This window comes from Acanthaster planci, linkage group LG01 (assembly GCF_054643075.1).
Source record: "Acanthaster planci isolate LZ-2023a linkage group LG01, COTS_SCS, whole genome shotgun sequence".
In the NCBI taxonomy this organism is placed as follows: domain Eukaryota; kingdom Metazoa; phylum Echinodermata; class Asteroidea; order Valvatida; family Acanthasteridae; genus Acanthaster; species Acanthaster planci.
In genome coordinates, this window is record NC_141777.1 from 11,186,930 (window position 1) to 11,210,321 (window position 23,392).

Genomic DNA, 23,392 nt, shown 5'->3' on the forward strand with positions numbered 1-23,392 from the left:
CACCCATTAAAACCTTCTACTTTACATACAGAGATTGTTTGGATCAAAAAGTGGGTTTGAGTGACTGCAGTAGCAGGATGGGAGTGGGGGGCACTTTGAAATGCCTATTTAAATACTAGTCTTTGTAATTAATTCCATGATCAAGCTGAGAACTTTAATTTTGGAGAATTCATTTTACCTATAAACGGGGTGAAAACTTTTAAATAAACTCTTTTTTTCTCTTTAATTTCTGACTTCCTCAGTTACCACTGGTCTAAGGCCAAACAACTTGAATGTTTGAGCTTAACGGCTCATGCATAAACCCTAACCTTGAACATTTATAACTTTAAGTGCAACATAAATAAATGGAGAGCAATGAAATGAATCATGCGCATTTCAAATGCAATGGATGTGCTGGTATGCAATCATTATTCTCAAGGTTAGAAGCTTTCCCTTTGCTTCTGGTAAAATGCTGAAACCCACTTTAAGAAGTTCAGTCTTGAAATATGGTGACCTCTGTGTGGCAAGTTGGTTAGATTAGACTGGACTGGACTGGACTGGACTGGACGAGACGGGATGGGACTGGACGGGAATGGATTCCATTCCATTTTTTTCATTCCATCATTCTCAATATAACAAGTGGTTTGGCACTACACTGCACACTGTAGAGCAGTTAACAATTGTTGACCGCTGTGGTGTGGGATATAATGTCTTGAACACCCGAGGGACGCATATCACCCCGTGCTATGTGTGCCCCTAGATAAATCAGCCAATTTCCCTCACTTATATGTAAAGTAGCCAAGGCAAAACAGTGTGTTAATCCAACACAAAATAACTTACCTTCTCGAACGTTCTCCTCACTTTGCCCAACATACATGTTGATCAGCTCTGGGCCTTTAACACTGAGAGAAACATAAGGAAAATAAAGCACAGCATTACTGATGCACAGCTTATAATCCTCATTGAAATCTGAAGTAGAAATTCTTGCCAAGCAACACATAAAACAGCCAAAGCCCGGTAAAGAGAGGCATCACTTCAATGAAAGGTAATCCTCTTAACTCTAAACTTAGACTAGTAATATCTAAAACCTGTCTAAAAAACAGTTCTACTGTCAGAGCAGAAATGTGTTTGGGTAAAAATCTACCCCATTCCTTTCCCCCACCAAGGCAGTACATGTATAAGACAGGTTTTCTGTCATGCAAGGTTGCTTTTTACAAGTAACCCTGTGTGTACACATGTGCTGAGATGTTTAAGATCTTCCTCCAGCAAACATACTGGCCTTATTCGCAAGTAAGCAATTCCTGTAGAAATTCTCTCAAAAGTAAATATGAGTGGGAACTTCAGAAGATGATGCAATACGGATTAACTGTGGATTACCATCCTTGTGCTGCAGTGGGAAGCTCCAACTTTTGAATTATTAAAAAGTCATATCACCTTTATTGTCCTCATGAAAAATATTTTTCAAAAAGGGATTACACAGGTACCTGTTATTTTAGCACAACAGACAGGTTCCTTCCAATTTCTGAGTGTTTAACAAATAATGTTGATTCTGGGAGCACAATCCAAAATGGCCATCTTAAGAATAAAACCCATGGACTATACATGTGTACCTCAACCATCGAGCCCTCCCCCCAAAAAAATACCCCCAATTCCAGTACAAATACACAAAACCTTGATGCTTTGGGTAACTCGGCCAGCCTTAAAATTTGTCCAACCAACCTTAAGAAGTTCAGCGAGCATTCGGTTGCCACAGCTTTAGCCAAGAGTGTCTTCCCAGTGCCGGGTGGCCCATACAGCAAGACCCCCGACCGGCGGAGTCCAGCCGAAAACAGCTCAGGGTGTTGCAAGGGAAGCTGGATGGTGTCAAGGATTTGGGCACGCACCTCTACCAGGCCCCCAATGTCATCCCATGACACACTGGGTATCTGTGCCGAAACAAAACAAGAGGGGTCATAGCGTACATGTAAATACTGGAAGCGCAATACATGCAGTACATATCTGTCCACGTATAAAACTTACAACATACCACCAAAGTGTCATTTCTCAGACAAGACTTCAAACCAGCGCAGACGATCATGCACTGGAGTGATACAACAAGCTGGCTGTGACTTCTGCACTATAAACTAAACCTGTGCACGGTTAATGAAGGACATTTACATGTACTGTAGGTGCTTCAAATACAGCCAAATGGCGGTTTGTAATCGGCCATCTGAACCCATCAAACACTGCATAAGCAGCACTTCATTTCATTTCACCCCCCTTGTCTGATTTACTCCTGGCCCGGATCTGCTTCCGCACTTCAAGTAATTGCACAGCTGAGAAAGCACATTTAACCACTGAATACATGTGAATTTTAAGCATTCCAGGTTGGTTTAAACTGAAACACAAATGAGGCTGTCCAGATATCCCACCTGTAAGACCTTCCCAAGTACACTGTATGTGAAATGCACATGCCCGGTCACACAAATTTTGCAAATAAAATGGATATTTGCCAACTACCCATTTGAACACTGGGTAAGTTTGTTCATACAAGTACAGGGACATGTAGCACCACTCGCATGCAAGGGTCCAAACATCCATAGAGTGTACCATTCATTTCCACTGTCAGTTCATATTATTCCAAAGATGAGTAAGCACATACATGTACATGTGGCTAATAGCATATATTTCACATGAAACTGATGACAACGCTTGTACTGAACTGTACCGAACATTTATAACCGTTGCCTTTTACCGACAGTACTTAACACTTCTTTTTTTCCTCCGGCAGACACCAACACTTAGATACGGTCTCTACATGTTTGTATTCAACGGATAGACACTTGACAACTGCACACACACTGTACAATTGGTGACCATGATGTCATTTGATAAAGTACATGTATTCATGGCGATTTTAGATGATGATGATACATGCAGTGGCCAATCTTAAGCAAAAGCAGACGGTCAAGTGATACTGTGATGCCTTTTTAATCACACCCTATTTATAAATGAACTTTTATCAAAGCATTCCTTTGTTATTGTTCACCCCGTTAACTGCCATTGGTCTTACGAAACGATTTCGGATAGACTCAACTACAAAACTGAATAGAAGTAATCATGGCATAGAATGTGTGAGGTGGTCCCTGAAATTCACATTCAATGAGCAGTCTCTTTTCCATTCTAGGGGAAATTCAATCAAGGACCATTTGTGGACTGCTGGTTGATTCTCTCTGGCAACCTGTGCATGAAATACATCCTGGGTACCGGGCAAAACTGACCAGTGGTTGACAAATGGTCATTGCTTGCACTTGCCAGTGGTGTATCCAGCAGGGCAAGGAAGCCAAGTTATCCCCCCATCCCCCACCCCAAAAACCATGCCAATTGTTTTGTGGACAACTGAACGGGGCAAACGTTTGAAATGTTATTACCAGCGCCTTTCTTCGAGGGGGTTTCTTTTATGGATGAGAAACCCCTCCCACTCAACACACATGCCTATGATCAGAAAGTGCCCTTTTATTGAGGGACAAACTTCTACGGTACATGCTGTACTATATCAAACAAAAGTTTTACCTTGGGAGCCCCAATGGCATCAGCATGGGCTGCTTGCAGTTGATTGAGAGCGCCCTCAAAGTCAGCATTATTGATCTGGATCCCAGCAGCACAAAGGTCTTTTTCCTCACCGATTGACAACTTGCTACCAATGGAGCTGCCGAACCAAAGAAGAATATAGTTTTACAAGCACAAACTTACATGTATGTTGGTCTCAAAAACTGCAGTTCTCTAAACTTTGTGCTAATCAATAGAGCCATGTGTTTCTTGTATTCACATTCATCAACATCAAATCCAGATGATTCAACAGTCTGGGAAAACCAGTTGACTTCATTTTCATAATGGGCATTCTTTTTTTATCAATGAAAATCATTGCCGTTAAACAATAGTACGTACAGGGTTTATGCCAATTAAAACAATACAGATATGGTAACATAATATTTGGAAAGGTAATTTTCTTAAGATTTTGTTTCATTTGCAAGGTTTACGGTAAATAGTATTGGAAAGGTTTCATAAGTAAATGAAATTATATACATGCACACGTACATGTACGCATTTTGTCAAAGCAGTACAATGTACAGTGTATACCATTTTGACAAATTCAGTTTCGAAATTCCCACAAGTTATCGTCTCAAACACTACCACACATGCATCAAAAGAATAAAGAATCCTTGGAGCGGTAAGGACACTGTCCTTGTTCACACCTGAACAGACCTAAATATGGGCCAGAGTGGCCTGAAGGCACTTCCTCAGACCACACTGTCTGCAACATTAACAAACTGAACTCCCTCCCAAACTTAACCTACACAGCATTGTACTACTGCATGCTGCCTCCACTCTATGCAAAATGAACAAGCAACCAGTCGGTGCGCAATCTACATTTTGTACACAAGCATCAGACAGGGTGAATGTACATGTATTTGATTGAAACACCTGTTGGGTGTTTGTTTCAAGTGGCATGTTATTATGCACAGGTGCATTCCAAAGACTTAGCAGTATAGCAGTTCACTACTTAACATTCTTCAAGATCACCAAGCTCTTGGGATCTACATGTTTATCGGGATGAGCAAACTTCCCAGATGGTGTACAGTGTGCAGGACATTTCTTTTAATATTTCCCAAAGTTAGGCCTTTAAGAACTCAAATTTGCACAGGTTATGATTAAGTCTGGACAGTTCGAAGGTATGGCATGACCTACCATGAACTGATGACCCTTGAAGTGGAGGACCGGACAGTGTGTGAAAGCAGGGCACAAAGGTCACCAAGCACCAACCCCTGCCAAATTGAAGGGAAAAAAAGAAGAAAATCTCAGCTTGTCAAAAACGGATTCGCTTTTCAACTGCTGCTCCAAGTAGCCTCTTTCATAATCCGTCACGTGGTACGGTGAAACACCTGGCCAAAACTCCATCATTGCAAATTTGCAAACAAAAAGATAAATGTGTACATGCAGACAGCATAATATAAGTTCAATATTCATCCAGCAATTCTTTCACAACATGACTTCTGCAGTAAATCTGGAAAGCCAGTTTCACTTCCGATACTTACAGCAGTTCTCTTGGCAATGTATGCAACGTCCACATCTGTGGCTAGCTCGACCTTTTCACAGAGTGCTTGCAGTAACTCGGTTCGCTCTTCTTCTTTGGGCACCTTGAAATAAGAAAAAAAAATTTCTTTTTGCAATGAGTCAATTAGGTATTCCAACAGCCCCTACTGAGAAATGGAGCACACCATAAGCCGTTCAAGAACATCTATCTCCTAATCATAGCCTCATATGGATATTGTTATAACAAATAAGGAACCAGGCCACGAACAAGTGTTTGCTTTTCTGTCTGGTATCTGCCATTCCTCATCTTTTATTTTATTCTGTAATAACATTGTTTCTTTTTGTTCTAATTGCGATGTATGGAAATAAACCAAACAAAACAAAACCAAACAAAACCAAACCAAGAACTTCTGGACAAGTATGAGGTCAGTCCTGTAAGTGTGGACAAATACTGATGACAATGAACATGTCAATGCTGGAGTGATATCAAATGCTTTGTTTTGAAAGGACCTCATCCTTTTGAAATATCAAACTAGCTTACAGTTCATGCCTATTCAAATTTTCACTATATGTATTGCACTTTTGTTGATGCAAGTTGATTGAAGGAAGACCCTTAGGTCGATTCTGTGGTCGCATTCCCACACACTTTTCGTTTTTATCTCTAAGCCAATCGGGGGGACCCCACAACTGTCTTGCTCTCGCACAGAAATTCTGAACGGGGGGCTGCTTGCCAGAGCTGAATTCGCTAGAGGGAACTTCAAAGTGCAGCTGGTCCAGCTCTGAAATCAGCTAAACATATTACTGCCTGTATGCTATGGGTGGCGGTATGCATTCATATATGCTCAACTGGGAAGCCTACGGTTATGCATGCTTTCCCATGACACTGCATGCGGGCTGCCTCTGTGACCAAATACGGCAACTCAAGGTGTTCCAGTGTTAAGCCAAATCACCTTGAGGTTATAATCGTCCAAATGCACTAGACAATACACAATGTTTACCACTGTGACATCTATTATGGACAACTGCCCATCTGGCAATTGCCAGTTTCCTCTAAGGGCACAGTGACACTACACTGGTCTAGTACTCTGAAACAACAGGTCACTGCATCAAATGATCCACAAAAGCTTAAACAAACACAATATGAAAACAACTAGCTCACCTTCATTTCCAAGTGGTGCAAGAAGCAAGCATGGAGGTCTGTCAGTACGGATTTGGTAGCAGGTGCTGTTGCTATGACAACCACTGGGTAGTCATGATGAACACTTGACAGTGATTGGATAGCCTCTTTCAAAGAGGCTACAACTCTGGCATCTAGAAACATCAATTAGTTTTGTGTTGTTAGTATTCAGAATGTCTTTAGACAGGTTCACATTGATTTGAACAAGTCTCAATCTCTCTATTGCTTTGTATGGAAGAATTGTGTACATGGAAATACTGTTTGTATGTGCACCATGGGCACAATCTCTTTTCGGAAGATGTGTAGGCTGTGAGAGGAACCCGTACTGAGAAACGTCTTAACAGTTCCAACAGTGTGCTCTCTTCATCTTCAGGAGACATGAACAGAAAATGAACAGGGTACATGTACATGTACACTATTGAAATGTTAAGCCTTTCTCAGAACCAACATCTCTTTGAAAAGAGGCTGTGCCAAAATAATTGGCCTGATAAACATCCTTTTTCATTTAGCAAAATACTGCCGAAATCAAACGCAAACCTTCACTTGCCTTATGCACAGGTTTACTTGTGCTTCAATCATTAACCTGAAAATTGACTTTAAAATATAACAATTCTTTTGTCTATACGTGTTCATTTGAACATGCTATGCAGAGCTCTGCACTTTGCTGATATGCAAGTCGTGTACATGACATGCTTCTAGAATTACCCTATTAATTTTGACTTTGATCCACGCGAGGTCACACATGAATACTGTTTTTAAATATGTTTCATGTATGGTGTGGAAAGATTTAGCTAACCATTCTCTTATGAGTAGACCATGGGGAGATTAACCATTCTAATGACTGAGTTCAATGCATGGGCAGATATGCATGGGCAGATATGCATGGGCAGATATGCACGGGCAGATATGCACGGGCAGATGTGTATGGGCAGATATGTATCGGCTGATATGTATCTATAGCTGCACAAAAAATCATGACAAATTTCATAGACTCATAATGATTGTTCTCAGTGTTGAAAGATTCAATAATGGAACAGCTGAGATCTTTGAGAGAGATGAATCCATCTACCAATACCCCTTCTGTCTATATTCGCATCTGATAATACATGTATGTCTCGCTTGAAGCAACTCACCAGCAAAGTAGACACAGGTCAGTGGGAGACTGTACATTCTAAGAGAAATTGCTTGCACATGCCCAGCACAGCTCACGCTAGATGAGTGTGAACCTGGACACGTACAGAATGAGTCCCAACCAACAGACCATCTTGTTCCTGCACACAGCATATAGTGGCTCATCGTGTGGGCACACATACTGTACCTGTCATGCGAATATGTAGCGTAAAGTCTAGAACTGACGAACACCCCTGAGGACAAGCAAACAGCAATACACAGACGGAGAAACGCGGGTGTGCCACTGACAAAACCCTTACCTTCACCTGTGCCATCTCTGTCTCGAGCCAAAACGTGTATGTTCCTCATGACCAGAATACAGGGGGCACACATTCCACCTGGATGACAAAGATATGACCACTTTACCAAAATAAGGGTCTTCAAGTAGTATTTGATTAAAGCTGTTCAGCTGTTTACATGCACCTGTACGTGTTGCTCTCTAAATGTCTCTCAGGGACTGAAAAGTAATAATAGAGGTGATTCACAGTACAGTGCGCCACCAAGAGGCTGCCATTGAGGTCATTTCTTCAAGTTTACCCTGGTCACTAAAAGCACGGCCGCCTCACTGGGATTTGCACTTTAGCGTGTACCAGTTGAAAACATGAGAAATTTTTGGATAGATTGGGAATTCCCTGCAAAAGAAAGAGGAAAGGATTACTTCAAACTGTGACTCGAAATGCACTTAAGAGTCTTCTTCCCTGGCACACAAACAATAGGACTATTTCCCACAAAGCACTAAGAATGGCCTTTTCCTGGCAACCTCTTGGTGGTGCAATGTATTGTAAATTGCTCGTATTTTGGAAAGCACTTAGGCTTAAATACAATTTCTGTCAATGTTACCATATGCACGCAACATGTACCCTGCTGGGGCAAACTGTCTGTACCTTCTAACACAGTGCCCTTATTGCTAGACAGGAAAAACCTTGCATGCTTTAGGAATAAATCTGACATCCTTCTCTAAGGTCAACATTTGCATAGTTAAACTCTAAAGGGCTGTCGTGGAGGTATTTTGTCATTTAAAAAAGTTGCTACGTGTATTTTCAACCAAGGATGCTACGTGTACAGCATCTGGGGCAGATTTACCAAGTATACTACCATCCACAAGAGGTTTAAACATGTTTCCACTGATACCACTGCCCCAAAATGACTGTTAAAAATGAACTCATGATGGAACGGACACAAATCAAACCCACTACATACCCTTAAACATCAGGTTCTTGATTTTTGCCTCCGTAGATGCTGTCGTGTCCGCGCAGAGGTCATGACAGTTGGCCACCACACAGTGCAGGTTGAGCCTACGGCACACTGATCTCACCACAGTGACCTTCCCACAACCCGCTGGACCCACAAGTAGGAGGGACGGGGTCAACCTTGTGCACTGCGACCTGATAATGATGGATAAGATAGGAAAGTTGAGAAAATAATTCAAGAAAGTCAATGCAGTCAATCAAACAATTCACAGCTACTGTTTTATGAAATTACTTAGAAATGAAAAGGTTACCACCCAAATGGACAGAAATAACCATTATTCACAAGTTGATGCATGGTCAGTCATGAATATTATGCATGAACAGATGTATACATGCATTCTACTGGCTGTGGTAGCAGTTAACACAGCTCTCGATGGAGTGATTTCTCATGGCTGCCATTCAGTACAGAAGGTAACTGGGACATTCTGTGACAAGGAGGAAGCTGTTGGAGTCTGGGTTCCTTCCCCGCCTTATCAAATGGATTATTATTAAAAGGGTTAAGTAACACTGGATTCCTTAAACCATTTTCGAGGGGGGGGGGTTCATGGTTCTTTTACATCTGTGGATGTGTAAGGACACATTCTTTGCACTGAACATTTCTGCGGGCAAAAAGAAGCATCTGGTAAAGTTACAATAGCAAACATGAGCATTAAATGAAGATGTACCTTCCTTGACAAAGAAAAATCCTTTTAAGCTACCGTCCTTGTCCATCCATTGTTGGTGATTTGAATATGTTCCTAAAAAGTCTGTATTGCCTTGATCACACCATTTGAATAATGCTTGCTTGAGTTTCCCATAGCCAGTAAATCTTGTAATGAAGCAATTTAACAGGTGTGCAACAGGGGCTGTGTCAACATGTCCAGGTAATCTGTATTGACGAGGGCAGCTGCCAGACTGAATCGCAGGCCTAATCTCCCATTTGTCATCCCATTCATTATCTGGTAGTTAAGTACCACTATTGAGATGGACTGTGCGAAACCGCTGTACCCCAAACATCAGGTGTGGACCTCATCATGTTCGCTATAGCAATGTCACACAGTACTGGCATCAAATTGTATTGATGTATTTTACTTTCTTTTGGATGTTAAATTTTCTGCCCAAAAGTGGTAATGTCAGCAGGGGGGTTAGCTTACTTTGGAATCAAGTACGGCACGATGACGTCCTCTATCTGGTCTACATACTTCCAGATCCCAGCAGGACTCGGTAATCCCCATATCGGCTCTAGCTTGCTGTTGATATAGGCATCCATGGTAGCTGGGATGTAGCTTGAAACTGGAGCTCCCTGGTCAAAATGAACATTTTCTTTTGTGAAGTAAAGTTGAAAAAATTTTGTGCACGTTTTTATGGGAATGTCTCCCTAATGACCCATAAGCGGTTAATGTTAAATTTCCAAATAGGTCACTTGGGAGACATTTTGTGGTAAATTTTTCAACATTAGGAGACATCGGTCATTGGGGAGACATATCAATGTCTCCCTAATGTTCCAACTACCAAAAGGAGGACAATTTTTATGGTCCACATTTTGCGAGATGATAGATTAGGGTCTAAACGGAAAACATGCAAAGTTTGGTTAAGATTGGATTAGGGTATATTGAATTATGGGACGGTAAAGTTTGAAAAAACTTTGTACACGTTCCTATGGGAATGTCTCCCAAGTGACCCATTTTTGGTAATTTTTTTATTATTATTATTATTATTATTCCACACTTATATAGCGCCCTAATCCAAAAAGGCTCGAAGGCGCTTAACAATATAAAACAATAAAAATAACACCTGTATTAATATGTTAAGAATACAATTACAATTAAAATAATACATAAAAATACAAAGTCACATCCAAAACTGTGGTGCCAAAAGCAACATTTCCCGGTGCCATCAGAGGACCACACCCAAAATGTGTCGCCCCAGCACCGCCAGCGTCGCCCCCGCACCCACAGGTGCTAAAAATAACAATCAGAGGCGCCAGAGCAACACCTAACGCCAGCAAGGGTGTTAACATGGTCGTCGGATATATACATTTGTAACACATTTTTGCTTTGGTCCCCATCCCCAATACCTACCCTTGATCATATGTGGTGCAAACCAACCCCCAATACAGGCGATTCACAAGGGTGTGCCTCTAAGAGTTTGCAACGCGCTGACCAATCACAATGCCCGAAATCTGTCGACCCAATGCACATTTGATAAGGGTCAACTGATTTCACGCTTTGTGATTGGCCAACAGGTTGCAGAATCTTAATTTCAACTGATGACAGTTATCCATAGATGGAGTAGGCTCATCCAATGAACACTGCAGGCAGTGTGCCAAGGGCTTATGAAAAGACAGGGGGCCAACCAAAAATTTACCGGCCTACAAAAACAGGGTGCACCAAATTACAGACACACACACACATACATGTACACATATACATGTACTTGTTTCTCATGATGTGTCATTCCTTTGTTCTGCGGTTAAGGTAACTAGGAGAAAATTCTCCTTTTTCTCGAACTATAAATACTCCTTTGAACTGGACTTTGGATGACGATTGCCTGAACTGTTGCTTTCAAGAACTCCAACTCCAATATACCTCTACATGTATATACCTCAATATACCACACTGCGTGGACATGAGCGAGGCCATATGTCTCCTAACCCTACATTACATGGACTTCTTATGTGGAGGTCCACACTACGCGTGCCATGCTTGCACCCCTGCACATACATGTATAGCAGACACGTGAAAATATTTTACAACTTTGGCATCCTTTTCCGAATATTCAGTTTTGGATAACTGTAAACTTGGTACAGTTTCAGTAGCATCAAAATGAAATACCAATATCCAGCGCTATAACCGGCTCTGTGAAAATGATGATGGTTCTTGTACGTGGATCAGTGTAGCGCCTATAAAGTACTGGTGCCTTGCACCTACCGGTATACAAGTACAACTGTGGTACGTTGCGTCTACAGTACGTCCTTGATACGACCCAGATCATAAGTTACATGTATATGAGTTTAAACTGTATTTGTGTAGCAGAAAAAGGATGATGGTGTGATGGTCATCCACTCCGAGCGGAACAAAAGAGGGTGTGTGGTTTTTTGGTACTCCCTGCACAGGTGTGCCATGAAGTGTGCAAGTAGATGCGCGTTTGACGCAAAGCACGCTGAGTACGCGTAATTACATGTAATTTAGTCCGGCATGTATGGTCTTTGAGTATACGCAGAAAGCGTATCAACTCACTTCAACTCAGGGCGGATACCGCTCGACAACATGCGCAAGAAGTATGCCATGACATGAAAAGGACACACTCGATGGTCCACTGTAACATGAATCAACATTGAAATACTTTAAGCAAGTTTCTTACCTGAAATACTGTAGTGTGCAATGTGTCAACCATGTACGAAACCTTCCCCTGTAACTGTGGTTGAATCTTGATCACTTTAAAGAAGATCAATGGAGAGCGCGTATGCACCCCTTCACCTATATCATGGGTGTATTCTGGAAACTCCTTGGTGCTCAGAGTCAAAACGTCACCCAGTGAAACAATCCTACATTCAGAGAGCCCACAAAAAACAGACAGAACCCCACATAAAGCACAAATATTCCACCGACAACCATGAAAGGTTCGTCAACCATTTATGTAAATTGTACCTTTCATCAACGATGTTTACTTGGACCTGTTTTAGTTTTGCACACTTTTGTCACCATTTTCAACACCTCTGGTTATGTTTTTGAATGCCAATTCTGCTACCCAACGTTTTACACATATTCAAATTTTGAAAAATTTCTTCATCTACTGACTCCTTTTGCACCTCTTCCCTTAAACCCATTCTCTGTTTCAATTAAGCTGAAATGTAGACAAAGTCTAACTTTAAAAATTACATGTACATGAAGTTTAGAACAAGCTGTGGTCCAGACACCTGTTGGAAAAGCCATACATGCATGTACATGTACGTTAGGTTACCTTGTCTCAGTAAAGTACTTCTTGATGGCCAGATCAAATTTGCTGGTCATTGGGTAGTCTGGAGATTTGACCAAGCCGAGATGGAGCTCCTTGGCAAGTGGCGGCTGACAGCTCGCCGACAGGCTCCTGGAGCTGGCTAGGATGCCCTCACACTGCTCCAGCTCAGCCTTGGCAAGCTACAATAAATGGCACAGACAGACACAAAAGACACATGTAGGAGTAGAAGCAAGTTGATTTTTCAAAAGGGCAAAATGTGCACTGATGCTTTTCAAATAAGCTGGTAACTAAAAAATCTGTTCTGCATTGCTGTATTTAAACTTGAATTTGAAAACTCTGAGCAGAAAAACCTCAGTAAAACTATTATCTCCCCTTGAAAAAGTACATCTTGAGATAACTATTATTAATAAACTAAACAACAAATACGCACTAGGTCAGCCAGCGCTAGAACAGACAATAGTGATTTTTTTAAAGTAAATATTCTCCAATAAATTCGCAGAAACACATGTACATGCATAAAAAATAAAACTGTCAACAAATAAAATATTAAAATGTCACATCAGGGGCAAAACGATCATTCGGTGCTACATAATGTAAAACAGCTACATTGTAGAACAATCCTCATTTTTACGATCCTCTACATTTTGTTTCAATAAAGTTTTTAACTTCTTACAAGGTGTGTGTTGGTCCAACATTACCTTTTCAGCCTAGAGAAGTTTCCTTTTACACACTGATGCTGGAAAATGTGAAATTCTGGCCAAATTTTTTGGGGCAATTTGAGACATGTTTATATAGCAGCAGGGCCCTAGAAGTATGTATCAGGAACGCATACATGTATCATGCATAGCAGAAGGTGGAGATTGTTCAACTTACCCTTACAGATATCACTGCTTCTGGTTGTATGAGTCTTGATGGCTGATGCTGGAGATTAAACCACAGTCGAGGAGAGAGATACAATGTGCCATCTTCGGGAATCAACTCTTCTTCATTTGGCCTTTTCCTGTTGTATGATGTACATGTATCACCATCATCTTCTTCATTTGACTTGCCGGCACCAGCCCCCAAAAATTTCTGATCAATGATGAATACCTGAGCTAAGTGAGCAGATTCTTTGATGGTTGTTGTAGTTTCGGCATCTGCTGTGATGAGGGTTCCAGGGGATTTTGCATCATCTTCACGGAAATTTTCTTGTAGGTCTGAACCTGATGGTTCGGGCAACTTCCTCTCACATTCTCCGAAATTTTCTGCCGGGGGGAGGGACACCACGACCCAACTGCCACTCAAGGCACAAAGTTCAAGCAGAGTGGCTTTAGTGACGCCAACTCTCAATTCTGTCTCACAAAGGTTATCACTGCATGTCAAATGATTGACGGTTGCAGTCAAATGTGCAGAGACTTTGGGAATGATCACAGGCCTCAGATGAAAGGCCTTTGGTGCGTCTCTCATGAAGGCGAATTCAGATATGATGAGTGGCTCTGGAAATAGGTCTACAGCAGGGTCATTTTTTGATAGCCTATCAATACTGTCCTCTTCTCCGTTAACTGGTCCTGCATCTGAATACGTGGTGTCTTCAACTTGCGTAATTACGATGGAAGTATTGACAGAGATGATTCCCTGCATTACAGGTTCACACTCTAGGGCAATCAGGTTCTGGTAGTTCGAGCGGCTTTGCGTTTCATCCTTACTGAATTTGTGAATTACTGGTGCCAAAAACTGATCACCAGAGCGAACTAGAACCTTCTGCTGGCATGTCGAGACAAGCAGCTCCGTACTGAAGAGACGATTTCTAGCCCATTCATAACACCTGCTTGATCTTGCTCCAAACACAACTTTTGATAGAGGAAACACTTTGACTAATCTAATGAAGATATCTTCCGAATCAGCTATTCCATAATGCTCATGAAACCGCTGAGTTGCATATAATGTCAGAGTTCCAGGGCTTTCAGATACCTGACACAATGATATTGACCTCCGCACGAGGTCATCACTGAGAATATGTAAACACACGAAAAGCTCAACATCAAACCCACATTCCAAGGGCTCTCCTTGTCGAATTAAGGACACGATGACGTAACTGTCGAACTTTTCCCCAAGCAACAGGCGGGATGCACTCTTGCTTATGCCCAAATGGAGCGGATTATGATTAACGGCGAAGTTAAATCGAGAAAACTTCGCCGGAATTTTATCACGCCTACCTCCGACGTCCGCCATTCCGCTATCGATTTTACCATTTACCCGCAGCTGTTGCAGGAAGTCTGGTTTCATTTCAACCGAATACACGGTAACACGCATAAGACTCTAGGATTCAGACATAATTTTTTTACTAGACTGGTACCAACGTACAAGCAGCCACAATTTTGTTTCAAAAGCTAAAGTTGAATTCGGCACAAGACATCTTCCCGATGTGGCTGCAGCGCTGCAGCTATACCCAGCCGGATTTGGGGCCTGCATTATCACCATGCATGCTGCGCATTGCTACACAACCCTACACGTGCGGTTTCAATATCAAGAACCGTAATTCCGACACCATGAGCTGGCGCGACATCACTACTCCATTGAATTGTGCACACAGTAAAAAAGGCTCTCTTTTCGGGGGAGACGAAATCACTACAAGCCCTACACCATAGAACCGTGTACAAACAAATCGCTACACGTTCCTACACGGGCCGAAAATCACTACTCCATAGGACTGTGCGCAAAGTAAAAAACTCTCTTTTCGGAGGAGACGAAATCACTACAAGCCCTACACCATAGAACCGTGTACAAACAAATCGCTACACGTTCCTACACGGGCCGAAAATCACTACTCCATAGGACTGTGCGCAAAGTACAAAAAACTCTCTCTTTTCGGGGGAGACGAAATCACTACAAGCCCTGCACCATAGAACCGTGTACAAACAAATCGCTACACGTTCCTACACGGGCCGAAATCACTGCTTCATTGAATCGTGCGCAAAGTAAAAAACTCTCTTTTCGGAGGAGACGAAATCACTACAAGCCCTACACCATAGAACCGTGTACAAACAAATCGCTACACGTTCCTACACGGACCGAAATCACTGCTTCATTGAATCGTGCACAAAGTAAAAAACTCTCTTTTCGGAGGAGACGAAATCACTACAAGCCCTACACCATAGAACCGTATACAAACAAATCGCTACACTTTCCTACACGGGCCGAAAATCACTACTCCATAGGACTGTGCGCAAAGTAAAAAACTCTCTTTTCGGAGGAGACGAAATCACTACAAGCCCTACACCATAGAACCGTGTACAAACAAATCGCTACACGTTCCTACACGGGCCGAAAATCACTACTCCATAGGACTGTGCGCAAAGTAAAAAACTCTCTTTTCGGAGGAGACGAAATCACTACAAGCCCTACACCATAGAACCGTGTACAAACAAATCGCTACACGTTCCTACACGGGCCGAAAATCACTACTCCATAGGACTGTGCGCAAAGTAAAAAACTCTCTTTTCGGAGGAGACGAAATCACTACAAGCCCTACACCATAGAACCGCGTACAAACAAATAGCTACACGTTCCTACACGGGCCGAAAATCACTACTCCATAGGACTGTGCGCAAAGTACAAAAAACTCTCTCTTTTCGGGGGAGACGAAATCACTACAAGCCCTGCACCATAGAACCGTGTACAAACAAATCGCTACACGTTCCTACACGGGCCGAAATCACTGCTTCATTGAATCGTGCGCAAAGTAAAAAACTCTCTTTTCGGAGGAGACGAAATCACTACAAGCCCTACACCATAGAACCGTGTACAAACAAATCGCTACACGTTCCTACACGGGCCGAAAATCACTACTCCATAGGACTGTGCGCAAAGTACAAAAAACTCTCTCTTTTCGGGGGAGACGAAATCACTACAAGCCCTGCACCATAGAACCGTGTACAAACAAATCGCTACACGTTCCTACACGGGCCGAAATCACTGCTTCATTGAATCGTGCGCAAAGTAAAAAACTCTCTTTTCGGAGGAGACGAAATCACTACAAGCCCTACACCATAGAACCGTGTACAAACAAATCGCTACACGTTCCTACACGGGCCGAAAATCACTACTCCATAGGACTGTGCGCAAAGTACAAAAAACTCTCTCTTTTCGGGGGAGACGAAATCACTACAAGCCCTACACCATAGAACCGTGTACAAACAAATCGCTACACGTTCCTACACGGGCCGAAAATCACTACTCCATAGGACTGTGCGCAAAGTAAAAAACTCTCTTTTCGGAGGAGACGAAATCACTACAAGCCCTACACCATAGAACCGCGTACAAACAAATAGCTACACGTTCCTACACGGGCCGAAAATCACTACTCCATAGGACTGTGCGCAAAGTACAAAAAACTCTCTCTTTTCGGGGGAGACGAAATCACTACAAGCCCTACACCATAGAACCGTGTACAAACAAATCGCTACACGTTCCTACACGGGCCGAAAATCACTACTCCATAGGACTGTGCGCAAAGTAAAAAACTCTCTTTTCGGAGGAGACGAAATCACTACAAGCCCTACACCATAGAACCGTGTACAAACAAATCGCTACACGTTCCTACACGGGCCGAAAATCACTACTCCATAGGACTGTGCGCAAAGTAAAAAACTCTCTTTTCGGGGGAGACGAAATCACTACAAGCCCTACACCATAGAACCGTGTACAAACAAATCGCTACACGTTCCTACACGGGCCGAAAATCACTACTCCATAGGACTGTGCGCAAAGTACAAAAAACTCTCTCTTTTCGGAGGAGACGAAATCACTACAAGCCCTACACCATAGAACCGTGTACAAACAAATCGCTACACGTTCCTACACGGGCCGAAAATCACTACTCCATAGGACTGTGCGCAAAGTAAAAAACTCTCTTTTCGGAGGAGACGAAATCACTACAAGCCCTACACCATAGAACCGTGTACAAACAAATCGCTACACGTTCCTACACGGGCCGAAAATCACTACTCCATAGGACTGTGCGCAAAGTACAAAAAACTCTCTCTTTTCGGAGGAGACGAAATCACTACAAGCCCTACACCATAGAACCGTGTACAAACAAATCGCTACACGTTCCTACACGGGCCGAAAATCACTACTCCATAGGACTGTGCGCAAAGTAAAAAACTCTCTTTTCGGAGGAGACGAAATCACTACAAGCCCTACACCATAGAACCGTGTACAAACAAATCGCTACACGTTCCTACACGGGCCGAAAATCACTACTCCATAGGACTGTGCGCAAATTAAAAAAAACTCTCTTTTCGGAGGAGACGAAATCACTACAAGCCCTACACCATAGAACCGTGTACAAACAAATCGCTACACGTTCCTACACGGGCCGAAAATCACTACTCCATAGGACTCGTGCACAAAGTAAAAAATGCTCTGATATATTTAGTATATTTAGTATTTAGATATGTATCCCTAACCACCTGCGAGTTTGTACAATTCCGTCTCTAGAATCACCCATAATGCAACCGAGGAGTCCCATACGAAGGGACAAAAGCATGCTAACGCTCAGGCTACCGAGAGGATGTGGAAAAACAGTCCTCAACACGCACCAGTCAAGAGACGAACCGAAAAATTAGTCATGTTCTTATGTTCACCCATAGGCCAATTGTCGGACATGAAATACCCAAAATTTGGCATACTCCAATCAGTAATTAATGCCAGCCGCCAGGGGCGAAGTGTTACTAAATGGGAAAGTACCATCATATTTTCGCACTACAAAACTTTGACAAACCGACCTTCTAAATAGTAACAGTATTATTAATTACCGAAACATATATCTAGTGTTGTTTCGATTGATTAAGAAGTTACCACGAAATATACGTTCAGAATCCACGATTGCCACTTAATTAACATTCACTGTCTTTACAGAAGAGGTAGAATATACTTGCTCAAGTCACATGGAGTTAATAAATTAGGTGCATACATGTGCCTATAATTGCAAAAATACAAAATGGACTGTTAAATTTTTAAAAAAAGAAACAGTCTAACATATGCAATTTCTCCACAGAAGATACAAAAATTATGCCACAACCCCTTTTCATTACCCATACGTGTATAATTCTCCCGGGAAATTGATGGGGAATTTCTGTTCGTCTGTTCACACTACCACAGAAATTCCCGGGGAAAAGCTTTTCCCCGCAAAATATTTAACCCTGCTCGGGAGTGGGGTTAAAGGGGAAAACCCAGGTTGAACATTTTCCCTGGTGAAAAGCAACTGATGTTCCTCTGAAATAGTGTCTCTGCCAGTTACCAAATGGGCCTGGTGTTGATGGTTGCAGGGGTGTTGATGGGGTAAAAGTCCATGGGATTTTCCCAGGGATTTATTTCCTGGGGATTGGTTCTTCAGTGTGAAAAGGCCGTAAATATGGATGTCCAGAAGACGAGACATTACACGAATAAAACGATTTACAAATGCCATTCCCCCTCCCAACCAGTATTTTATCAGAAAGTACAGCTAATTTTGCGATCATTTATATCAAAGGAACTGAAGCATGGCACATGTTAATTTTCATGTAGGCTGACCGCACAGAAAGAAATGAATTTGTAAAATCTGGAAAGAACAACTGCATTTCTGGCACGGTAGGTACACACAATTTTCTCAATTATAGTTATTTGGGCTGCCATAATTCAGGCGTGAGCAGTGCCAATATCGATGTATAAGGGAAAAGGACACGAACATGACAAGAGAACAATTTAATCGGTAAACAACATTTTCTGAACAATTTATTCTGCGTGTGTAGTATATGTAATTTGACTAATACATGATTTTTGACAGTTGGTCTGGATTGGTTTTCTTCAAAGCCTTTATCTTTAATTTGAGGCAGAGAAAAGATTACCAAAAATAAATTTTGCAGGGTATAAAACATGTAAATAACAATTTTAATAGCTGTTTTAAAAAGCTGGATTGATATAGGCCTTTTCCCATTTGAACCATAGTTGGTGGCCATTTTGGTCCCCATCTTCGATATCCTCAGAGCATCGTTTTTTCCTATGTTAACATCTAAAATGTGTTTCAGGACCTTAAAACTAATGGTGTACATAACTTCTCAGGGGGGTGCACGGGGATCCACCATACATACTCCAACCATTATCTTTATTTCAGATCAAAACTTGCCTAAACACATTTGGGACTAAATCACTCATCTACAAACTTAATTGGTGGATTCCTCATAATATCGTTTAAATTCTGACTCATATCCAAATGGACTCTGACAACACCAAAAAGGCAAGGCCTGGATAAATGCAAGGTCAAATCCACACGTACAACCGCAAGGTCAACTAAACGGAAAGAATGACGTTAATTGGTGGCAACCCGAACGACCCTGGTGATCGCGGTGCACGATAATTCTACGTAATTTATGAAAGCCTTTTTACAAGGAATTAAACAAATGGGAAATAATCTTACAGAAGTATGCATAAACATTTGACTGATTAACACCGAGCTGCATAATATCTTGAGAAAGAATACTGAGCAAGGGCCAGTCAATCACCGCACAGAGTAAGTTGAAACAGGTTCGTTCTAGGCATACTTCAGTTTTAAAAATGAAGATACAAAGTATATCGTCTATTTCAGATTAAGTTCGTAGTCTTTAAAAGACTCAGACGGCTTTGAATACAAACCTACTTCTCGTGACCCTTGTTCCGGCACTGAATGAGATTATAATATGAAAATAGGGCTCCAAACATTTAATCCACTTTCGGAGCTTCTATGGAGACGTGCCGCATTAACTCTGTTTTTACGAGGCGTATCAATTGCCTGATCGGTACGGTTTCTGTCACATGACCTAATAAGTTCTCAGATGATAGCGATGGGAGAGATTTCATAACTGAAAGGGTACTGCAAGCTGTCTCGCACTAGCAGCAATCGTTTTCACTGTAAACTTAACAGCATAAAATGCATCACTGCCACGAGTGACCAACCCTCCGCCTTTCGAATTGTTGCATTTATATTTCAAGCTCAATTGTTGTAAGTCCATACAGAGTGAAGGCAATTTATTTAAGAGTCAGACTTAATGCACTTTTAGATTGAATGAGGTGACAAAAAACTATAGGCAATACGGGATTGATATTGCCGCAATATGTGCGTTTTGGGCAAGCATAAGTAACATTGTCGCCGAGGATTTAAATATTTCGACAATTAATTTAATACAAATAACCGTGGTGGTAAGTGAACATTGATAGATTTCGTGTTGACTGCCCAAAGTTTTTAACGATAAATAATGGTGGGTTTCTCTGGTGTCCAAAAGAGCCTGAGAACAGATTTATTTGACGTTTCTCTAATTTGAATATATTTTTTGCTCATTATAACGCTAAATTATTTATCTCTGCAACCAAAGGCAAAATTGATGCACACAGTACGGTCTATAAACACCATTGAAACATAAAATAATTCAGTACCCACCCGTAACTTACTATTGTTAAAAAAACAATACGATTGAAAACAAATTTGTCCCCTCTAACTGAAACCGGCTAAAGCTATGTGAACATTTAAGAAGACAGATGAATTCAGTACGACACTTAACACTGACCTAAAAAATTTACAGTCCACAAATACTACCTGAGGAAGGAGTCACATAAACTCAAACTCAAATGAAATCCATGACAGGATTTAATGACAATACATACTAGCTTTGTTAGGCCTGTTACTGAATATGCAGCACCTGTGTGGAGTGGTGCGCTTACTAATTACGACAAATCAAGCCTTGAGAGAGTGCAAAAACGAGCACTGCGTATAATAATGGGCCATGAGTACACTACATATGAAGACGTTTTATCTGTGGTTAATTTGGTTTCCCTTGAGGCTCGTAGGGTCTCCTTATGTGTTTCTTTCATTGACAAAACCTTAAAGAACACCAATCAATTTAGGCAATTTCTTCCCCCTGAAACTACGAATACTAGGCCTTCTAGAAGTAACAGACGAAGATATACAGAACTGCCATGTAAAACAAATCGCATGCAGAAGAGTGCCATCCCTTATCTCATTCGCTTATTAAACACTCCTAATATTTAATGATTTGTTTGCATATTTGGTTGTTTTTACAATTTTTAAATGGGCCTTTTTTGTTTTGCCCATTTTAAACTGAATTTTGGTTACATGTGTACTGGCATTTTAATCAACTCATTTGTAAATTTGCAGTTTTAACCATGAACGGTTTTTCTTATTTGTGTCTATATAAGATGTTTTCTCTGTAATTTGCTTTTTTGTTTTGTTTTTTTTTTAATAATGTTTAATTGTTTATAGTTTGTGATGTTTTAAACTTTGTAAATCATGTTCAATTCAGCTGACGCTGCGAGGCATGATTATTAATAAACCAATTTGAATGAGTGAATGAATGAATGAATGAATGAATGAATGAATGAAATAAAAAAAAATTCCTCAAATTTTCTAAAACCTGACAGAAATATGTAGACATCTTCAAGGACTAGAAATTGGTCCATTTAAGAGAATACTTCACATGGAAGTAACAAAGAGATAACGATCAAGAAGTACAATATGGAGACAGACAGAATTACGATAGCTCTAAATAGCCACCCGGCAATTAATCAAATGCAGAGAAACGTCACACCTGCAAAGCAAAATCGCAAGACCGGTGAAGCAGGTCATCGGCCACCGTCAGCCAACTGATTATAATATGGCAAACCTTTTAAAAATATGGCTGAAAAAAACGACTTGTACTGATCGAACTAGCAACATTAGTGCTAAAACCGGGCTCCTGATGATTGTAGAGGCGCCAAAAATTTTAAACCGACTTGTGTGGACGCGGGAATGGTAAATTCGTTAAACAAGGAGGCAAACCTCTCAGTTTTGTCATCAATACCTTAATTGACAAACATTTCTGAGGAATATTTGAAAAGTACCAGTAGAAGGCAAAGTTTCGGATGGTTGGTTGGCAGCCTCCAGTATTAAGTGAATTATTGGTAGCACCATTAAAAATAAGGAATAGGCGACATGATCACAGATAAACAGGATTTGAACTCCAACAGTCAAAAATAAAAAGACTGATAAGCCAAGAAATCGAAATGATTGAAGCGTTAGAAAAATTTTCCCAGGGCAGAATGCCAAATATAATCCGTCTTTAAGACAATTCTAAGTTTAATCATAAGTAGAATAACAACACACGCTGTGAAGTCAGCCAAACCCACATTCAAAAAAAAACAATCACCCCAAATGACTTGTGTTGTAAAGTTAACGCTCAGCCACGTCCCACACGACCGCATCCCAAACACCTGGAAGATTGCAGATTGAACGCTGATTTCAACTTTCTGTACCTCATATCTCCTGAACCTCTTAGTGTAAACGTTGCGTTCAAGCGCAGGAGACAAACAAAATACTTCACAATTTTAACTTGAAATTTCAATTTTATTTGAAGAAAAAGGCCACCGTCATTTTTTTCGATAATCAACATGTTTGTAGGCGAACTTTGTGTCAAGGGAAACAAAACATTTCAGCGTTGAAGGCACATTGCGTCACCTGGACGTACGTTCGTTGTTACTCCTTGGATAAATTTAATTGAACCGTCATAACAGGGCGCCTGAATTCGTTTACTGTCATATAAAAGTAAATGCAATTTATCTGAATTCTGCCCACTCATTTTGCCAAAAGTTAATACACGCTTATTCTGATTCACCCCATTGCCCGTACGCCTAAAATCAATTCCAATGAAATACTTCAGGTCTAAAGAAAGTGTTATGTATGGTGGGACATTGAGGGTAAAATTTCAACAGTTGGTTTGGACATTAAGAAAAAAAATGAATGACTAATGAACAGATA

General features: G+C 41.2%; 1 protein-coding gene across 1 annotated transcript; it reads right to left on the reverse strand.

Annotated features, from left to right (window-relative positions):
• Window positions 1-13: 13 nt before the first annotated feature.
• On the reverse strand, window positions 14-14,837 carry LOC147800339 (peroxisomal ATPase PEX6-like). Its single transcript, XM_087146185.1, has 12 exons — window positions 13,462-14,837; window positions 12,592-12,767; window positions 11,992-12,175; window positions 9,783-9,931; window positions 8,600-8,784; window positions 7,660-7,737; window positions 6,212-6,363; window positions 5,055-5,156; window positions 4,708-4,784; window positions 3,532-3,667; window positions 1,699-1,904; window positions 14-881 (listed from the first exon to the last, which is right to left on the reverse strand). Exons 1-12 carry the CDS (start codon window positions 14,797-14,799, stop codon window positions 653-655), a joined length of 3,012 nt encoding a protein of 1,003 aa, XP_087002311.1. The 5' UTR covers window positions 14,800-14,837; the 3' UTR covers window positions 14-652.
• Between the last annotated feature and the right edge of the window lie 8,555 nt (window positions 14,838-23,392).